Source organism: Drosophila erecta, unplaced genomic scaffold, assembly GCF_003286155.1.
Source record: "Drosophila erecta strain 14021-0224.00,06,07 unplaced genomic scaffold, DereRS2 tig00000000-arrow-pilon, whole genome shotgun sequence".
Taxonomy (NCBI): Eukaryota; Metazoa; Arthropoda; class Insecta; order Diptera; family Drosophilidae; genus Drosophila; species Drosophila erecta.
In genome coordinates, this window is record NW_020825194.1 from 12,659,602 (window position 1) to 12,680,519 (window position 20,918).

At 45.5% G+C, this 20,918-nt stretch overlaps 1 protein-coding gene across 3 annotated transcripts in view; it reads left to right on the top strand.

Moving 5' to 3' along the window:
• LOC6552210 (zinc finger protein 704) overlaps nucleotides 1–20,918 on the top strand; it is a 120,006-nt gene that overhangs the window by 54,567 nt on the left and 44,521 nt on the right. For 2 of the 3 annotated variants that reach the window (XM_001980693.3, XM_026979223.1), the window contains exons 2-4: nucleotides 3,371–3,552; nucleotides 16,634–16,740; nucleotides 16,821–17,038. In XM_001980693.3, the coding sequence (XP_001980729.3) occupies nucleotides 3,371–3,552; nucleotides 16,634–16,740; nucleotides 16,821–17,038 (507 nt within the window). Of the gene's footprint in view, nucleotides 1–1,840; nucleotides 2,738–3,370; nucleotides 3,553–16,633; nucleotides 16,741–16,820; nucleotides 17,039–20,918 lie in introns of those variants that run through there. The other variant, XM_026979220.1, reaches the window with a different exon arrangement.

Sequence of the window (20,918 nt, forward strand, 5' to 3'; positions counted from 1 at the left end):
ATTTCGGCGCATGTGCGCCGCCAGCTCCTAAAATTATCTGACGGATACACGTACTGCATCACTCGATGCTTGTTTACCCAACGTAATTCACCGGCCACAGCCCCTGTTCTGCCCCGCCCCTGTGGCGTGGTCATCCTTATCTGCACGCTTATCAGTGCAACTGCTCTCTTACAAACATACGACTCTGTCTGCGGAATCGTAATCATAGGTCCCCTACACCCTACACCCTACACCCTATACCCTAACCCAAAGTTGTATGCCCAGGGGCGCGGTTTTGCACACTTTCGTTGTTGTTCTGCGGCGAGGTAGCAAGGCCAGAGGGTGTCCCAGATAGCCGGCTATCTGTACGACTGGACAAGCCTATCGGTTCGGCTGGGTTCGGTCCGCATAATCTGACCGTACGGAACCGCATTTCACTCTCTGGTCAAATATTTTGGTTTCGCTTAAAATTAAAATTGGGGTCTCGCTCGGTTTCGTCAAAACCGCCGCTTAATCGCCGTCTTGGGGCGAATGACAAACAAGTTTCCACTTTCACTTGAGCACGGATGGCATGGCAGAAGACCCGATAACCCAGAACTGGTTGTGGGAAATATATCTTTAAAAATTGTTGTTAGGGCTCCGGCGGCCAGACCGCTGAGCAAACATATCGTTCTGTGGAATTTTTGCCAGAGCTTTTTACTGATAAGAGGCACCAGACCTTACTCAATACCAGGAATCGGGGTCAAGCGGCAGGAAAAACATTTCCCCGCTTTGATATGCTTTTCCAACAACGAAATTGTCATCGGTTTTCTTTAGAAGTTTTCTCTCTGAATTTACAATGAATGCTACTGGAATATTTAGCAAGATAAAAAACCGAATTTAACAAGAATAAGTAGACTCATTTTCAAAGAAGTCGGAAGTCATTAGATATGTCATTTGAAATAATTGTTCATTCATTTTTAGCAGCATCTCAGTTATAGCAATTATTCTTCCTTATTTATTTTTATAGTACTACTATCATAAAAACTCACTGCAACTTCAGATTTACACATGATTTCGATAAATCAAGTTTTTTTAAGAATAAAAACGAAATGTTTTTAAGTAGGCAAGCGGTGTTGCTGCCCCCAAAGTAGATCTCTTTATGCTGCAGATTGTGTTTCGAGTTAGACGAGTTCGACTTTGAGTCAGGCCCCTTTCCCGCCCCACTGAACTACATGTGCAAGTGCTTCATCAAGTTTTAGTATGTCCGTCATAAACACCGCATAAAGATGATGGCATTAGGTCCTAAAACCCAGCTGAAATCCCCAGCGAGGTATAAAAATCCCAGCGTGAGCTAAGCTCAAAAAGCGCAAGCCAGCAAACAAAAAACTGTAAACAGTAAAAAACCCAGTCGATTTAGAGGGGAAAACGAAGCGCTTTCGTCATCCCGACGTCATAAACCAGAAGGTATTTCTCTTAAGTCACATTTAATGGCTCTTAAATCTTAAATCAAAGTAAGATCGGATCGGCAACAGAAAGAAAAGCCAGTTTTTTTCTTTTCAACGCGATGCCAGCGAAAAAGCTCAAGATACTGGATATCACTTGTATCTTTGAGTTACGTTACGTAAATCCGCTCTTTTTCCAACCGCCCTCTCTACACACCCATCACCCGCTGCTCGAGTGAAAGAGAGCGCGGCGGCGGCGCAGTAAAGCAGAGATTAAGATACATAAACAAAACGGAACGGCAAAGCATGCGAAAGACCAGCACAAAGCAGAGGAACAAAAACAAACGTCATAAGAAACCGGAAAATGGCCAATGCCAAATGGCCGCAAGAGAGCGCAGTCGCGAAAACTGAGAGAGCGAGCCGAGTGCAAGAGCCGAACGACAGCCGAAGCAGAAGCCGAAGCAGAAGCAGAAGCCCGGCAACTTTAGCGCACAGAATCATTCTGTAAAGCGCGCGCGAACCCTTCGCACCAGCAGACCGCAGATACAAAGATACAAATATTCGCAAAACACTGAAAATTCGCAAGACCGAATATCGCAAAAAGTAACTCCAAAGCTGGCTAACCGAGTGAAAAAGCAAACAGCCCGGGCAGCCGAAAAGTGCAAGTGAAGTGCGTAGAGTGCGGAGAGTGTGGAGAGTGGAGTTCTGAGTTCTGAGTTTTACCACTGCCAACTTACCGGAGATATAAAATAAAAACAAATTAGGAACGACGGAGGCCTAGTGGCCCAAATTCAGAACGACAAATTCAGAAAGCGAAGAAGATCAAGCGAAAATTTGAATAATTAAAAATAAACACGCGCCGTGCGAGAGAGAGTGTGAGTGTGCGTGCCGCGTATCCGTCAGATACGCAAAGCAAAGCGTAAGCAAAGGCAAAACGCTGACGTATTTTCACCCGAATACCGTTATATAGCCGGCCGGCTTTTTGTGCCCAATTAACGCACATTCAACAAATTGCCCAGACGCGAAAAACAAATTGTAACATTCGGTATCGGAATATCGAATTAAAGCCCAGTTTATCACCCGTAATAAATTGTAGCGCAAAAAAATAAAACGAAAAAAAGAAACAACATAAAACCGAAAAGGAAAACCAAAACCCCAATAATATACTTACCTTTTGTCTCATTTAATTTCGCTGCGGTTCGTTCTGGTGCAGTGTAATAGAGAAAAGTTTATAAATAAATATACAATATACAAATAACTGAATGCAGATGTTTGGCATAATAAGTGTCACAATCAATTGCTGAGCGACGAGATCTTGAAAAATACGCTAAAAGGTGATTGCATAAGGATATATGGCTAAAATGCAACTGTTACCAAGTGACCTCATTCAAGGTTGCCCTCCCCCCGTTTTCCCATAGAGATTGCAATTTAACTTCGTTTCTCTATTAGCGCCCACATACTTATAATTTGTACTCTTTTTTTGCATACTCACCTGGTTAAGGTGGTTTCGTATATAAGGAGTGCTTACGGTGGTCTGTAATTAACCTTGAATCATTCGTTGAATTTGCGCTTAGTTTTTGCCCTGTGAACTGTAATTTAATTGGGTTTTCACTTCTCGGTAGTAGTTTTTAGCCTATTATCAAATCAGATTTCCAGGGATTCCGCCGCGGTATAGATACTACAATTATTGGGAAACGGTCGCCTTGCGTGACGGCTGTGGATGCAACAATGTTAGATGCAGATACCCCCAGGAATATGTGTTCCATGTCGCCGTTCTCTCAATTAGGAATCGCTCTAAAGTGCCCACACTGGGTCATTAATTTGTAATGGTATGCTCAATAAAGTTGTGCAATTTAATTGTTCAAACGGGTGACTCATGGCGATTGCTGAACAGCACCAGGCAGCCGCCAGGCGATAACAAGCTTCTGACTAACCCAAGTCCGTTCTCTTTCCCATTCCGTTCGCAGGAACCCATTGAGCTGAAGAAGCGACTGGAGGAAGTGCGTCTGCTGGAATCGCGACGCTCCGCCCGTCTGGCAGACCAGGATCGCGACACGGACTTTGCCAGACTCGCCGACATGAGTGGCGAACGCCGCAGAACCACCACACACAGTATTGAGGTGCCATCGCAGCTGACGGCGCAGCACAAGTGAGTACAGCCCCTAGTTATCCAAAGTGTAGTACGGTAGAGTTGAGATGGCAAGGAGGTCAGTAGAACCAGCTTAAGAACCGGAACTCACGGAAGATGAATCAAAATCATGATGATAGGCCCCAGGAATAGAGAACTCATGTCGAAGCATCTTATTTTTAGGAATAGAGAACATATGGCATGACCTCTTGATTTTGGGAATAGAGAACTTGTGGCGTTACCTCTTGGTTTTAGCCCATAGTAAACAACCAGAATGTCTGTTTACCTAGGCAAGAAACCGCCGCTTATTTTGCCGGTCCTACCCGGTTTTTAATAGCAATTTTATTCGTTCGTTTTGTGTGTGTTTGTGTTTCGACTTTGGCTTACGGCTTTTGCATAAATATGCAACGATTGGCGTCTGCGGAGACGGAGACTGGGCCATATCAATAATTTATAAGTGGCGACAAATTAGCGGAACCGGCCACCAAGTCACGGACATCGCCCGATCCATGTATAATATCTATAATAAAATTGTGTCTCCGTCTTGTCGGCCAGCTGCGCCCTCGACCGGCCACGCCCAGCTATTTAGCATAGACGCCGCTTTAACTGCACTTACATAAAGAGTTCTCACCGCCCCCCACCATCGCATTTCTCTGCCCGCCGCTCCACAGCCGGCTTTCACAATGCTCCATTCCACTGGGACGACAGCTGATTGCAAAATAATTCAAATTTTCAATTACTGCCCGCTCAGACGTCGCGACGACTACGTCGAACTTAAAGACGGCGGCGACGAAAAAAAAATACAAAATACAAAATACGAAACACTAACGTTTGATTACGTTGGCTGGCCGTCGGGGGTGGAGGGACGGGGCCGGGTGTCATAGTCTAACTGAACGCTCTAATCAAATGGGGAACTTTTATTTTGACCGGAGAGGGTATCCCGACTTTTTCTGCAGTCCTATCAAAATCAAATGTGACCAGCCAATTCAAATTAGCGTCCCATTTTTCAGTGTTACCATGCAACGCAAATTGGGGTCAGAAGTAGGTTCTTTTATAAGAGTAATTTCACATTTGGGGAAGAACTCGTGTGTGTCTGTGCATGGACTAGATATTTCAGCCAGCCCCTTGGCCCCATTAAAGTGACGACAAGTGTAGAGCATTAAATTTCCGACTTGCAATTGTAGCGATTGCCACTCGCCACTGATGGTTGCGTATTCCATTTCAATTTCAATTGATAAGCCTCGCGCGCCGCAGTCGAAACTATTAGTCAAGTGTGCAAAAAGCAGCAACATCAGTGCTGAATGCCGGCCACGTTCTCAATTGATAATAAAAATAATAACAATAATAATCAAAATAAAGAATGAAAAAAGCGCAAACTGGGAACTGAAAACTGAAAACAAAAAGCGCAGGCAGGCGGCAAAATATGGCTCGACATGTCCAGCCAGGGGTGTGCGGTTCAAAGGGGGAAAGGGGGCTGTCGCTGGGGGGATTAAAGGAAAATGGGGCTTGGTGGCGGTGGCATAGAGGGCCACTTCAATTGCGTCGCAAATGCCAGCCGACCATCCAAAGTCGAAACTAAAAGCAGCTGGAAAAACTAAAATGTGGCTGTTCCGCTGTTCAGGCGGCAATGTGGCTGTCCGCCAATGTCCGCCTGCAACTGTTGCAACTAAAGCTTATGATGCTCCGGCCAAAATAAAAAATAAAAACGTGGAAAACTAGGAAATACAAAGTTCCCTTCGGTTGCTGCCGCTGTTTCGGTTTCATTGTGTCGTTGGTTGTAATAAAATTCAAATAAAATTCAATTGAGTTCAGCGCGAGTCGCTGGGCCAGTTTAATTTAATTAATTACAATGCCGGAGAGCGCGAGATGTGGCATGTGGCATGTGGCACATTGTACTGGCCTAGGTGGATGGCGGAGCAGATGACACCCCGTAGTTGTGAAACTGAAACCAAACAAGGAGACCATTTGCCGGTGGTTTTTGCCGCAGTTTTAGTTAGTTTAGTTTATCATTGCTCGGCTGCCCCTTCGGTTTCATTTCATTGTGCTGTATTTTTTTCTTTGTTATTGTTTCGCAAGCCGCATGCGAATGCGGAAGTATTTTTTCCAGCTCCGCACACAGATACGCAAATAAGCTGTAAGCACAAAGCTCTCGCGATTTCGAGTGTGTGCGTGTGTATCTGTGTGCGTGTCTATCGCCGCCATATTCGTTATGTTTTGATATGCCCCCTCGGAGCAGCGGGAGCGAGGGAGACGGCACTCGCACACACGTGTAATGATAACAACTCGCTCACCTTGCACGGAACCGCTCCCAAGCTCCCCCCGGCCACGCCCCCGCTGGCCGCCCCCCGCGTGACACGCGCTTTTCGCGTAATGCGACGTAATATCAAACGCCTCCCCTCCCCCCTATAAAACCCCCTCCATGCCGCCCACCCCCGCACCCGCAGCTAGTCGATATGTGATTTTCTCGCACGCGGAATTTAGGTTTTTAATGCGCTTTTTTATTATTATTAATTTGCATAGTCTAGCAAGCGAACTGATAGTTTGAGTAAACAGTTCTGTAGTGAAACCGCCGGACAAACAAGTTGTGGCTGAAAAGTATTGGCTACTGCTCGACTGATTCATACCTTTTAATGCACCCAAGCGCTTCTTAGAGGCAGCTTGGAATATCCAGCTGCAAATCATCTTTGATGGCCGAGCATCCGATCCACAACCTTTCATTAGCAGACATTTTATGGCAGCACAATTGCACTTGACAGACAAAGAACGCATAATGATACAGCAGTAAGGAAAAAAGAAAGAATTAATTATAAAAAAAGCAAAAAGAACAAATGCAAGCGAATTAAATGCGGAAAAAAGTGGTAACAAATATAATAAGCGCGTAATTATCGCGTAAATGTCAATTTACGCGGCAAATGCGTTGCGTCAGTGCTAATTTTTAACGCTCGAGTGGACGACAGACCCCATCCATATGGAACATATCCCCCCACCCCCCAAAACCCCAACAGAACCCCGCTTTTCCCGCACTCGACTAATAAAAGCGTGTAAGCGTCAATTGGCCAGGTTACTCAGTTATAGTTAACTATGTTGTTGTCGTTGTATTTTTCTCTTTTTTTGTTTTGTTTGTGTTATTGCTGCTGTTGTAATTGCAATGATTAACAACAGCAGCCGCCGCCGGGGGAGCAAAGTACCCCCCATTTGCGACGCCACCCCACCCCACCCCCTTGGTTTTCCAGCTGCACTCGCCTCTGTTGCTTATTGCAAAAACAAACAATATGGGAAAACTGGCAGCGTGCAAAGAAAAGCAAAAGAACAGCACAAAAACACACAGAGTCCAACAACAGCAGCAATAATAATATAAATAATTTTACAAACAAGTTTACCGTTGCAAAACAAAATCGCGCAAAAAATGAAGAACGAAATCAACAAAAAAATACACAACAAAATCAGAACAACAATAACAAGTTGTAAATTAATTTTCAACAAGCTCTACTTGAGCAGCAAAAACATGAAAATAAAAATTATGTCTTAAAGTCAATTAGCCAAATTGACTTGGGCTTTAACTAATGTATTAGTCATGGCTAATATCGATCTGATAGCGATATCCGATGCAAATTGGCTGAGAAGCATTTTCGCTACCCTTTGGCAGAAAAATCCAGTGACGAAGGCCGCATAAACAAAGACGTTTGCGGTGACGTCAAGAAATTAGCAATAGCAAAGGGGAAAGCGCACGACGAAAATGACAACAATATTTATAAAAAAAGGGGGCTTTGGGTGATGGCAAAACAGAATTCAAATCCAAGTTGGCCGGCAGCGGCAATTAGCCGAGACTTGAAAAATATTTACCAGTTGTTTTTCTATATTTTTTCTTTTATTCATTTATCTTTGTATTGCCTCGTCGTATTTAATTTAGCTTTGTTTTCTACGACTGCTGCTGGTAAGACTATGTACAAATATTATTATGAGCGACTGTTTGTCTTGCCCTCAAAAATACGCCGAGAGTTGAGCAGAACCGCTCGCAAAAAGAGGAAAAAAAATAATACTTAATTTCAGTACAATAAAAAGTCAAGTCGAGCGCAAAAGTGGGTCAAAATTATTATTGAAGCAGAACAAAAACAAAGCCAGCAGCAAGGCAACGATAATGGCAATGCAGCAACAAAATAACTTGTGGGGGAGTGCAGGGGGGTGGTTCAGCAGGAGGGGAGAGAACAAAATTTATAATAATTTTCTAAGCGACGGCCCCTCGACGGCAAATTATTGAAATGCATTCGCATTTCGCATTCACCCGACCAGGAGAGACACTCCAATACCAGGGAGCATATAACCTATATATACGCTGCCATGCCATAGCATACCATATGCAACCCCTCCATACCCTGTATAAGCAGGGGTATCCATTGCCCATGCACCGTTCCAATGGACGTAAACACAATTTCCCAATGTTCTGCACGAATAGTTTGTTTGATCGTAAAATTTTATTTCTGCATTCAAATCGCAGCGCTAAACAAAATGCAAAAAGAGCGAAGAACGCGGAAAGCCGAAATGCCATTGCAGTTCGTGCACAGAGAGAAAAATGCTGGAGTTCAAGTTGAAGTTTTATTATCGCAGAACTTTGTGCTACTGCCAGTTGACTGCGTCAGGAGCATCTTCGCTGTTTGTGCATTTTTGTCAGTGTAGCTCACATTTTCCGTTTGGGCCTGTCTTTACCCTTTTCCGACTGCTTATGATTTGGCCAAAGAATGAGTTTCGTGCCGCGCAGGAATCCGAATCGATGCGGTTTGGCGGAAGGGTCATGAATTGCCTCGAAAAGTGGACGTTTTCAGTTGGCCAAGTGCTGTTGTCTTGTGGTCAGTGGGTTTTGCAACTTGGCCAGATCGTAATTTGTAAAGCAAATAACGCGAATTTCATGCAGCTACCCCGAGACATTTGCTCCCTTTAATCTGGCATTCAATTTACATTTGATCTCCATTTCAACTGAATCCCCAACATTATTTATGCCCAAATGCATTAATAGGCAGTGCCAGAAAGCCAGAAAAGCCAGAAAAGCCAGAAAAGCTCCATTTCCATACCCACACCTTCTGCCATGTGGAAAATCATACAGACGACGATGTGTTGACGTTCAATGGGCGAAACAATCTGTTGAAAGGCGCATTGAGTGGCGGATGGATGCAGAAAGGGGGCCAATGGGCGCATATTCGTACCATTTTCGTCAGCTAGTAAATTTTTAGTGGCTCCGGCTACTTGTGTTGTCCACTTGGACAATTGGAAATGGGCACACACAAACACTCGCACGCTTTTAGCTAACTAGCAAATAAATAATAAAAGTACGGACCGCGAGTGGGGCGCGAAAACAGACTAAAAACGAACTAAAACAGCAACATGATCAAAAGTTGCTCATAAATTAAAGTTCGCCATCGTTTGGTGTGCCGATTTTTGAATCGGAATCGCTGGCTATAAAGTTTAGCGCGCACTCTTATGACCAACCGAAAAAAAGGCGGCAAACCGGCGGAAGGGGGCGGGGCAGGGTATATAGCATAGGAGTATGCTGAAGTGTGCACGCAACATTTGCACTGCGGCCAAAACGCAAATTTCGAGGAACTGAAATTAGATTGAATTGTTTCTCCTGCTGCAGCCGCAATTGCGGGCTAAAACCAAGGAAATGGCCCAAAAGAAGTGCGGAAAGGGGTGGGGAGGGGAGGCAAAGGGGCATAATGACCGACCTGGTCTAGGCAATTTGATTGAGTTGTTTCCAATTGAAATGGCAAAAACGCTGCGGGTGTTGGCACTGATGTCTGACAGCAAATGACTGCGAAACCACTTCGGACTCCGACTCAAAAGTCATTTGGCCCGGCCGAAAGGCAGTCCAAACCGCAGTGGTGGAGGAGCTCTGTAATTTCCAGTTACAGTTACAGATTTCTAGCCTGCCAGCTAGCCGATTCAGCTGTGATTTGGCTTATTTCGCCGGGCCTGCGGTGGCCAGAATTGCCAGAATGGCCAGGCCAGAATGGCAATTGCATTGCAGTTCCTTCAACTTCAACTTGCAAGTTGGAGCCACATGCAGCGGTTCTTTGGGCCGTGTCAATTAGAGTTTGGGGCTGGGTTTGGGTTTGGGTCTGGGTCTGGTGTCCTGGGCCCCAAGGCGCTGTCATTCCACTTCCATTTGCATTCGGTGACCCACAAGATTCCGTCAAATTGTCGTGTCACGTTGGCTTCGGCTAATTTGAATGGCAATGGGCAACGCCTTCACCTTGACTTGGTCAAAATCAGGCACTTGGCTAACTAAGGTTAAGCTCTGTTTCCCCGCTTTTCTCCCTCCTTCGGCTAATTAAAGTGTCCGCTTGTTTGTCGCGATTTGTTAATTGAATTAAATGTGCTGGCCAGGCGAGCGGGTCATCAAAATGCAGGCGACGACTCCACTTTGATGGGGGCATTGGGACTGTCTCTCACAGTAGTGTATCTGGTATCTATGTGTGTGTGCAACCCATTTAGCGAGAGTGCACTGTGCTGCAGTGGCCACTTAACTGTAAAGGCAAACGCACGTACCACTGCCGCCAGCTTTTGCGGCTTCGACTGGGCCAAAACGTATGGCATACTCGTATATGCTCGCATGGTGGGCCAATGGCGAGGATTTTAATTGAAATTGGCATTGTTAATTGATTAGCAATGTTGAATGCATTGCAGCAAAAGACAATGACAGCTATTATTTTTGCTAGCACGGAATTTAGTGGTCCCTCAGGATTAATTCGCTCACGTTGTCTTGGTCCCGGAATTTAATGATTGGAATTTGAAAACGCTTTTGAGCAAGTGCTATACTATACCATACTGCTTAGTTAACATGACAGGTGTGTAATTTAGTCATAATAGAGGGAATAATATACGATTTAGTGCTATTTAATGATAACTGTTACGAGTTACTGAATTGCACATGTCTTAATATGATTTCAGTTCTTAAGGGTAATTTCGGTAGTGTATGTTTATTGTAATGGTGCAATGGTTCCCTTTCCTTTAATGCCAGCTACTTAATATAAGTGTTCTTGCCAAGTTTCCTAACCATAATGCCTCATTTGTATCAGCCATTTACCCACTGTTCTCACATGAACACAGTGGGCAATTCCCATGGTCTGCTGCTGGTCGGCCAGTCAAGTACCGCTAAATTGTTGCAGCACCAACGGCAGCGAGTGCAACTGCAGCAGCGACGCTTCCTGACGCTTGGCGCTCTGCATGCTAATCAGCTGGAGGCGACACACGAGCGGCCCACATACTCGCCTGTATGTGTTTGAGTGCTTTGCCAGTGGCAGGTGTGTGTCAGTCCCACTTTACACCCATCCCCATCCCAAATCCATCCACATACCCTACCTTTCCGCGTGGCACATGTGCACCCCCTTCCGTGTCTAGACCAATGCCCATGGCCCGGTGACAACTGGCAGCTTGTTACGCCCTTTCGACTGTCACACGCTTATTGCTCTTGTCACTAACGGCTAGTTGTTGGTAGTTGTTGGTAGTTGTTGGCTGATGGTAGTTGCCTGTTGGTGTTGTCGCTTTCGAGTGGGATGAATGGCGGAAGGGAAATCCGCTCATTCCCCTGCTGGCCAACTTTTCAAATTGAATTTCGCCGATTTATCAATTTCCCGAAAAACCCAAACAATAGAAAGTGGAAATGGAAATGGAAATGGCTGCCGACAGCACCGCCAGCGACAACATTGGCCATGGCTAATGTCACTTTGGGCCAGGTACGAGTGCAAGTACAGTAGGCACCCGCTGGCAAGGCGCAGTGCCCGGGGGAAAAACGCCAGGCCACTTTGAAGTTGGTTCGCTGCTGCCATGTTGCGCCTGCCGCTTTTCCGCTTTCCTCCTCTGGCAAAGGAGCCGCAGGAGAAGCCGCTCATGTCCGCGCATTTCTAATAAGCCCACGGGGCACACCTCAACTCCACTCAGCTCCACTCAGCTCGGTTCAGTTCAATTCAATTCAATTCAATTCAACTCAACTGAACTCGGCTCGGTTCAATTCAGGCGCTCAAGTTCAAGTTGAGGCCTCCTGTCGCCGACATCGCAAATGGGAAGGAAAACCGAGGTAAAAACAAACGGCAAATGGCTGAAACAGAATCGACATTGGCGCGGAATTAATACGATTTTTATTCATGACAAGTGCACCGAAAAAATTCGATTTGATCCTTGTTTTAAGTGGTAACATTGTGCACACCAAATGGGCTTAAACTAAACTCTCTATGGCCAAACAAGTTTTTAGATATACTAGCCAGAACACGGTCCTTTTTGCTCAGTGTACAGGACAGCGACCAGAGACATTAAGCAGCAGGGCGGGAAGGGGAGGGGAACTGGGCCCATGGGGCGATGGGGCGATGGGGCGATAGCCAATCTGCTTTTGGCCGCCGGCTGGCTTCCGTTGCCGGAATGTGGTGACAATGTCTTCTTGGGCTTTTCTCCGCCTCTACCTTTCTGGCTCAGACTTGGGCTTTGGCTTTGGCTTTGGTATTGGTATTGGTATTTGTATTGGCTTTTCCTTCTGGCTTCTGCTATTGCCACAGACAATTGCATTGTTGTTGCCTCCGCGGCCGTTGTCGCAATGCTAGTAATTTGTGCAAATGAGCCTCTAAAAAGGCGTGGAGCCTTTGCGACACGAGTTGGGGGGGTGAAAATGCGAGGGGCTATCAAGAAAAAAACAAACCGAAATAGACAAAAAATGTTTAAAGCGCCATTCAGCTATGTAAACGATGTGGACCCCGCCGAAAATGAACAACAAGAAAGGAAAGCTGTTAAATGTTTTTTTCCCCCATTTTCCATTTTCCAGTGCTTCGTTTTCAGATTTTTGCCATAGTTCAGATGGCTACTTTTTTTGTACTTCTGTTGCGGCAGTAAAATGAAATGATAATACCTTTTTGGCCTTAAATGTTAATTGAGTTGGCCAATCCCTAGATTGAAAGCGCCGAGAAATCCAGCTATTTAACAAATCGCCCAGTTCCATTCAAACTAATCAGCGAAAAGCACGTGCTCCGCGCGAATGCCCAAAAATGAAAAAACCAGATAAATAATAGCCTCGCCATAAAAAACTACGCACCGGGCTTAAAAGAAGAAACAGCAATTTCAGCAAAACTATTTACTACGCCTACTCTGACGTTTTGCCATCGTTATCTGTGAAAAATTAGCAGCGGGACCCGCCGAATCAAAATAAACCGAAAGTAAACAACTGGCGAGCGTGAAAGATACTCACGCATACGGCCAAAAATGGGGATGATAAAGCGGCCGGCACAAGACGAGTTGGCCAAAAAAAACACGCCTGTGCCATTCAGTTAGCAGTTAGCAGTCCCCTCCCAAAAAAACCCCCCCGCTGAAAAAGCCCCACGAGAAACACGCACACACATTTTACTGTTACGCACCGCGCTTGTTTTCGATTTAATGCCGCGTATTTCACCTGCAGAAATGTCGGCATTCCGCCGCTCGTTTTGTTTACCTCCACAAATTTCCGTCTGGCCTGCTGGCGCTACTCGGTGGCTTTAAGGCCACCACATCCCCAAAAGTCGGGCTTTTGTTTGCTTAACTCAATTTTATTGTTCGCCATTCGCAAAAAAGAAAGGAAAACACAAAACAGAAGAGGCGGGCTGAGCAAAAAAGGCGAAAAAGAGCAAAAATTATGTGTGTCAGCGGCGGGCAGGGCTACAAAATACAAAATATAAAAAATACAAAAAGCCGAAACCTCCAAATTAACAGGGACAACAGCAGAAAGAGGTCGGCTGCTTCAAAATCAAATAAACAAATAAAAGCCGAACACAAAACGCCTTGGCATATGGGAAAAACTCCCAGAGAGCCCAAGTGCGGGGTCAATTGAGTCACCGCACGCAATGCAAAACAACTCAGAAACAAGCAAGGAACCAGCAAGAAACAACTAAAAACTAACAGCAACATCGGCACCTTGAAACAACAACAGCTAACAACAATCCCAGGCACTTGTCTGATTTTCGGCCTGTCCAAAAATAAAATCAAAATAAAAAACACACACTCGATTCGTCTGGCAACGTCATGGGCAAAAATATATATAGTATAAACTAAAGGAGGAAAAACAACAAATCGTAAAAAACGAAACAAAAATGTAGGCACAAAAATATTGAATAATAAAAATGCGTACGAATGTGCCATGTCTGTGGCGATTTGTTTTGGTTTCATTTCGCTGATGGTAAATGGAAGATTTTAAATAAAATATTGCGCATACGCGCCGTTGTCCATTTGCCGTACTGCAAAACTGGTTAAGTTGTGAAACCAGAGCGCTTCCTGTTCGAGTGCCATAAAAATACCGAAGCTGTTAGCATCGATCCGTTTTGGGGCCAAAACACTTGTCATTACACGATTTCCTTTTGTCCAAATTGTATTTACCTTCAGTGGGTTTCTTTGCTTTTAGCCTTACTTTTCTTTTTCGAGCGAACATTTCCGCTTTTGTTGTTGCTGTTGACATTGGCTTGAATAAGCGCAGATATGGCCCATAGAATCTTGCCCCTTATCGTGCAAACTGATAAGCTAAAAGCTCTTTCACAAGGCACACAAAAAAACCTCAATGAAGTTGCTGGCACAAAAAATACACAAAAACTACCATCGCTCTAATCACAGAAATCAGCCAACGACTTTGGTTCTTTTTGTTCGTTTTTTGTGTTTTTTTGGGTTGCGGGGCATTTATTTTTGCCTGCGTATAAATTACACTTGAAAATTGCTTAGATTTTGATTGGTGATATCTGTGGGCCTTTTTGTTTTCCTTATTTCGGGTAGATTGCAGGCCGCGGAGTCGCTTTGTCTCCGCTTAACTCGCACTTGCGCTTTCCCTGGCCAATTTTGGTGAAAGTCATCGTTTCCCTCGAAAACAAAAGCAAATATCGAGCACGTGGCTAATTTAATAAGCTTTAATTGCGATCTGCAAGCTACAAACTGCAAACGGCAAACTGCAAACTGCAAACTGCAATGCAAACCACACAGCAAATCAAGTCGAAATGGAGCTGCAGCCAGCGAATTTCATGCAATTTTCACTAATTTCGCCGGCACATGCAAACAACCGACTCTCTGGGCAGGCATATCATATCACATCTCTCACTTCCTGACACCGCAATGTAATTTTGCTTTCAACACCTCTTTTTTCTTGCTTGCTTTCTTGTTTCGCTCCTCGACTCTTACTGTGTTGATTGCGGCCAGCAAACGTGGCCAAATAATGGCCAAGACAGCAGAAAACACTGCTTTTCCCAGGCTCGAGAGGCCCGAAATCGGGCGCGAATATATCGCATTTCAATCACGCGCTCTGGGGCAATTTACGTGCGGCCACGCAGCAGCGAGTAGGCCGAAAAGGCATTCAAAAGACGCGGTCAAAGTTGCAGCAGTTGCAGCAGTTGCTGCAGCATCAACAATGCAACATCAACATTGCAACTGCAACCGCTCGCTTGCAGTTTATTAAAGTTTTTCCAGCTCAGCGCAATGGGGCGGAAAGCAAACGGCCTAACGGTACGGATTGTGCGCATTAAAATGGCCACATCGTGATGGCCAGGCCAAAACCGCCTTCCCCTCGTCCCCCGCTGCATCACCGCATCACCGACAGGCACGCGCCTTTTGCCGGCCGGCTAGCTGGAAAATGAGGGGTGGGGAGGGGAGAAAATCCAGCACACCGAGCACTGATTCTCCACGGATGGGGGAAACTCGCGATTTATGCGCGAATTTACTTTTATGCGATTAGCAACGATCTGCGGCGGAAATTTATCGTTGAGTTTAGTAAATTTAATTGGGACGAAAATCCAGGCAAAGGTGATGGTGCCAGCGCTGCTGCGGTGCTGTTGCATTAGACAAAAGGCTAAAACCTGGTAGCCGAGTAATAAAGTTTTACGGCCCAGCACAGCTCTTTTGGCCAAGGAGGCCGCATTTGGCTAAGTGCAGACTTGGCCACAAATGCCCGCGGCTTTTCACATTGCACAATGGAGAGATGGTGAGTCGGTTGGCCGGCACGAGTTGCTTGTGTTTTCTGTTTTGTATTTTGTGCCTTGTGCTTTGGCCCAAAGCAGATGGCCAACAGATAAGCACAGTTGAGGAGTTCTGACCGAAATTCTGAGCATCAGCAACCGCTTGCTTCACCAGCGCTCCATCTTCTAAGGAAACCGCCACCTGCTCCTCGACTTTAATCCTGGCACGCAGCAAGTGTTGGAATCCTTTGCAAAGTCTTAAACCACTTGTCTCAATAGCCGCCATTTGGCTTAAATGATTTGGCCAGCAGGGTGGGGGATAGCACTCTGCTTGATTATGGCAAATATGCCAAATCAGTTTTTCCGTTTCAAATGTTTTGAATTTATGAGAGCGTCGCGTCTTTATGGTCATCCCCCGCCAATCCCAAAATGCATTTAAGGATCCAGCCATTGTTGACGGCTGCCTTTGTTCAAATTTATATGTTTGAGCTTCACAAACGTTCCCAGTTCCTAAGGATTTTGCACCGATTTGGCCAGCGAAGGTTGCGCCAAGGTTAGCCAACCCAAAGCCACCTTAAAGCCATCATGGAACTGCATGGAAAGCTGTCGAAACTGGGAAATCCACTGGCTGAAATTCATTTGACGTCGCTTCAAAATATGTGAGGCCATCGGAAGGAGGCCAATTAATGACGAAACAATAACACACACACACAATGGGCGGTGGAATTTGGTGGCCACAGAAATTAGTTAAATGGAAAAATAGTTTTGCTATGTTTTGCATTGAAATGCCGCTCGAAGCGATTATCGCTCAAAAGACCTCGACGGATTGTTGTCACTGTTGTTGTTGTTGTTGTTGTGCGAATTACAACAACGATGGGCGGTCGCTTTGATGTGTCTAAGCAAATGCCGCCAATGCCTGCGTGTGTATATCTTTATCGCCCAGTTTCTGGCTTCTATATGTAGATGGCTGATAAAATCAAGAATCCTAATCTGGGTCAATGCTCAAAGCGGGAATTGATTTGTCCTAAAAATGTGTTATATATAGAACACGGCCAAACTTTCAAGGCAGTGAAGATGTTGCACATGCAAATAATATATTATAATATTTATTTATATATATAATATCTATTTACTAAACCATCTGTTATGCCCATCTTACTTTGCAGTTCCCGGAAACGTCCGCCCAGCGATCACCAGGACTACAACAACTATGAGGAAACATGCCGTGCCGCCGAGATTCTGTCATCGATGAAGCTGCAGAGTCCGCATGGCTGTAGGTCATCCTCCTGCTGCCCCGCCCCTTTTTGACCCCGCCCACGTATAAGCTAATTAATTTTACCCATTTCACCCCAGCATTGGCCGACAAGTGCTCGAGTCCCGGCAGCAGCTCGTCGGCTTCCTGGAGCTCCGGTTCCGCATCGCCGCCTCTGAGTGACGACGGCCACGCCCACCCCAGCCCACACAACATCATGTCGCCCCACGATGCGGCCAACGCACGCATACGCACAACATCCGTGTCCACGTCGGACGAGGGCATTGTCATCGACTTCAAGGAGGAGCGCAAGAAAAAGGTGGGTGATTCGCTCTAGGCCCAAAATCTAGATGTAAGAAACATATAGTTAGATTGCTGTGGAAGAATGCGGTCAGAAGAATCTGGGCCAGCGGCGGTGGAGCGTGACATTTTGTTGCATTTTAATTGCAACTTTGTGTATAGATTTTAATTGCCATAATTATGTAAATGTCGGTCCGTTCTTGGCACGACCACACGGCGTATGCTTGATGCCCATTACTCATACGCAGTGTTGCGCTGCTGCTGCTGCTGCGCGGCAAAGGAATACGGCATTTATAGAATATCAAATAAATGTCGGAATGATTCAAGCCCATGAGAATGGCAACGCATCAATCACACAAAGGGCAATGTCAGCAGCTCGTTAACTTGGAAAACACACAAACCCACACACTCACACACTCACTCACACACACGGCGAAATTCTACAAAATCAATAACCCCCAGCCATTTGATACCGATTTTCAGGCAGACGCCGAGAGTTTTGGCTCTTTAATTAATTATGTTTGAACTTTAAGGGCCTCAGCCGAGCAACACAGAGCCGAAACAACAAAAACTTACGCAACTGAAAACCAGCACGGAAACGAACTGAAACGAACAGAAACTTCTGCCCACTTCTGCCGTTTGTTTGCCCAACTAGTTACGCTTTCTCGCCGGCTCGTGTGTTTGGCTATTTCGTTTGGAGCTTTTAAGGGCTCTTAATAGCGAACAAACAAAAACCAGAAATAACAACAACCATGGCTGGGAACAAATATCAAAGTGAGCAGCAGCCGCGGTAGAATATGTTAACCTTGAAAGTCTGATTAGATTTTCATATGGTGGTTATACTCGCCTGTTTAATTTACACGACGCCAAGCCCAAGCTGCGAAGAAAAAATACACTAGGCCAAAAACAGTTGACTGAAGTATTTCGTATTGGAAAATATTCCATACTTGATGCATGATGCAAATCATGTAAATATAGATACAGTCAATAAGATTGCTGCTTAGAATGTACAATGACCATTGCCCCGGCGCATATGATTCATACCTAGGGCTGAATCTATTGACTTGATAAATAAGGATTGGACTCCCCATACGGACTTGACTTCTCGCTTAAGTCCAATCAATTTTCCAGTCGTTTCAATTAGTCAAACGTTTGCGAATCCTGCTGCCAGCAATTGCACTTTCACTTTCCATGTACCTGTTGCACAATCGAGCCGAAAAAGCTGACCAGAGCGTCAAGCTTCCTGCTCCGTCAGTCTACAGAAAAAAACAAACAAAAAACAAAAAACACAAAACACAAAAAATAAAAAGAAGAAACAAATTAAATGTCTGTGCCCGGGAGTGCGCATTTGAATTTATGTCAGAGTCAGGCGACCACGCCCACCGTTTTTCGGGGGCCGAGCTGAAAAAAATAACAAACAAATGCACAAAACGAGCACAATGCAAAGTTTATTTTGCCAAGGCGTGGCTGCTTAATTGAAAAGATATATGCCGCATTTCCGCATCTTGCATCTCGAAGCTCGAAGCTCGCTGGCCAGCGAAAACGCAAGCCAGCTGGATGGATGGATAGCTGGATATATAGATAGATAGATGGATGGCTGGGTAAATGCACGATCGCCGGGCTGCGAACGAATGCAATTAATGTCTAATTGTGCGCAATTATTGTCAGTTGTCAGCTGTGTGATGTGCCGCATCAGAATGCGCTCGCCCCGAATCGAAACGTATCGAAACGTAGCGAGTGGAGATGGAGATCTTCAAGGCGTCCACGTGGCGCATACGTAATGGCATCCATTTGACATTACTCATACGCACTGATGCGCGTGCGGCTCGCTGCTGCCAGCTGCATTGATGATTAACCTTCGCTGCTCAGGCGCGTCATGCGATTCAAATGGAATGATTTAAAATGTAGTGAAACACTAAGAGGGCCGACTCACTGTGGCCTTTGTCTCGCTGAATCTTCGTCACCACCACCACCACCATCGTGCGGGTTATTACTTAAAATGCAGATTTATGTGCATTCGCCATTCGCCGTTTGCCATTTACCGCCACCACCCGTGACAATCAGGGCCGCAGCCCCCAACCGCCTGCCTTTTAATCAAGGCCCTCTTTGCAGTTGCACTCCCATTATGGCGAAGCCAAAGGCAAAGGCAGAGCTCCAAGGCAATGGCAATGGCAACCCCAATCCCCCAATCCCATCCCCAACCGCAATGGGTGGTTAAACGCTCGCCCATTAATTTCCAGGCACACAACACACTCACGGAGTTCGCGATGGCCACCAACGGAAAGCTCAAGCTCGAGTGGGAAGGCCACAAGTCAATCCTGGTGGGGAAATTAAAACGCAAACTGCCACGATGGCATGTGACTAGCAATCAGAGCCAGCAATTTGCGGTGACAAACTGTTGGGAAAAGTGACTCGACTAGATCGTCCAGCTTTGCTTCTTCTGCTTAATTCCCATGTATTCTCAGAATTTCCCCTGAATTTTCGAGACCTAATTGGGCCAAAACCCTTTGAGAGCACAGCCGCATCAGCATTCACTTTGTAGTTGCGGCTAATTGCACACGCCATGCTCCCTCTCTCCCTCTCTCCCTCTCTCTCTATCGCCCCTCTCCTTCTAGTGGGCTAGTCTAGTATAAACTTTTCAAATTCCAACTCGCAGTATAGCATAGTTTTTTTCCGTCTAATTTGTTTTATAATATCAAAAGGCAACAAAAACGCCAAAGCCAAAGCAAACAGGCAAATTATAGTGCACCGAGCAGACAGCGCGGCGGTTGATTCAGGGGCGGCGTCGAGGGGCTTGCACTGAGTGGGGGAGCGGGGGCTGAAGAGGGGCGGCGGCGGATGAGCGGCGTTGCGGTTAGCTGGCATTAAGCTTTCGCAATGCCTGACAGCTGAAACACAAACACACACACCAGCACAGGCGCGCACACACACCAAGAAAAGCCCTAGCAGCTGGGGGGTGGAGGGGTAGGGCAAGGGTAAGGGGGCGGCGGTACTGCATTCGCGGCCAGCCAACATGGCGCGGCACACGTGTCTGTGTGAGCCTTGGCTTAGCCGCTTCTGGCCTTTTTTTGACAAATGTGCGCGTATTTTGCAGCTGGCAGCAGAAAAGGAGGCGCACTCTCAAAAACTAACACCTACACTGCTCAAATTGGTGTTTTGAAAGTGCTCAAGATAATGAAACAGCAGCCATGTCATTTTGTATCAATGAGTAGCTTGTACTTTAATGGACTTTTAATAAAATTTTCTGACATGATAAAATTATGAAGCAATTTATCAAAAACTATAAACTAGACTACATGTCTCTTTGAAACTTTCGATGAATCCAAATGAATACAATTAAATGCTTTGGCGAGATTTTCATTCAAGTGCAGCGAGCGCAGCGCGGCAATTGCATTTCCATTTATTTTTAAACAGCTGCCGCTCTTTAAACAAGCTTAAATTTTATTTATTTATTTATGATTTTCGTTTACACCTCACCTGCGCCTTGGCTGTGCCTTATTTCCTTCGCGTGTCTTCGCTTAACTTTCTGCAAATTATTATTTTTAAACCCAAAAGGCAGAGCGGCACAGAGCAGCGCAGAGCAGCGCAGAAATGTGGCAGCATTTAATTAAAATTCATACGAGTGCCTTTGAGGGGCTCTGCAGCAACCTTGAGTCAACACTCGAGCACCTCAGCCGCAGCCGCAGCCGCAGCCTCAGAAATCTGAAATCTGAAATCTGAAAACTGAAAACTAAAAACTGAACACAGAATACAGAAAGCAGAAAACAATTGGCACTTTGCACATAGACCATAGATCGACGTCAGCATCGCAGTCGTGTGTATTAATTTCACTCATATGGCTGTTAGCCTTGAATTCTGATTAGGAAGCGATTTAAATTTATCTATAAGTCATTTTTCTT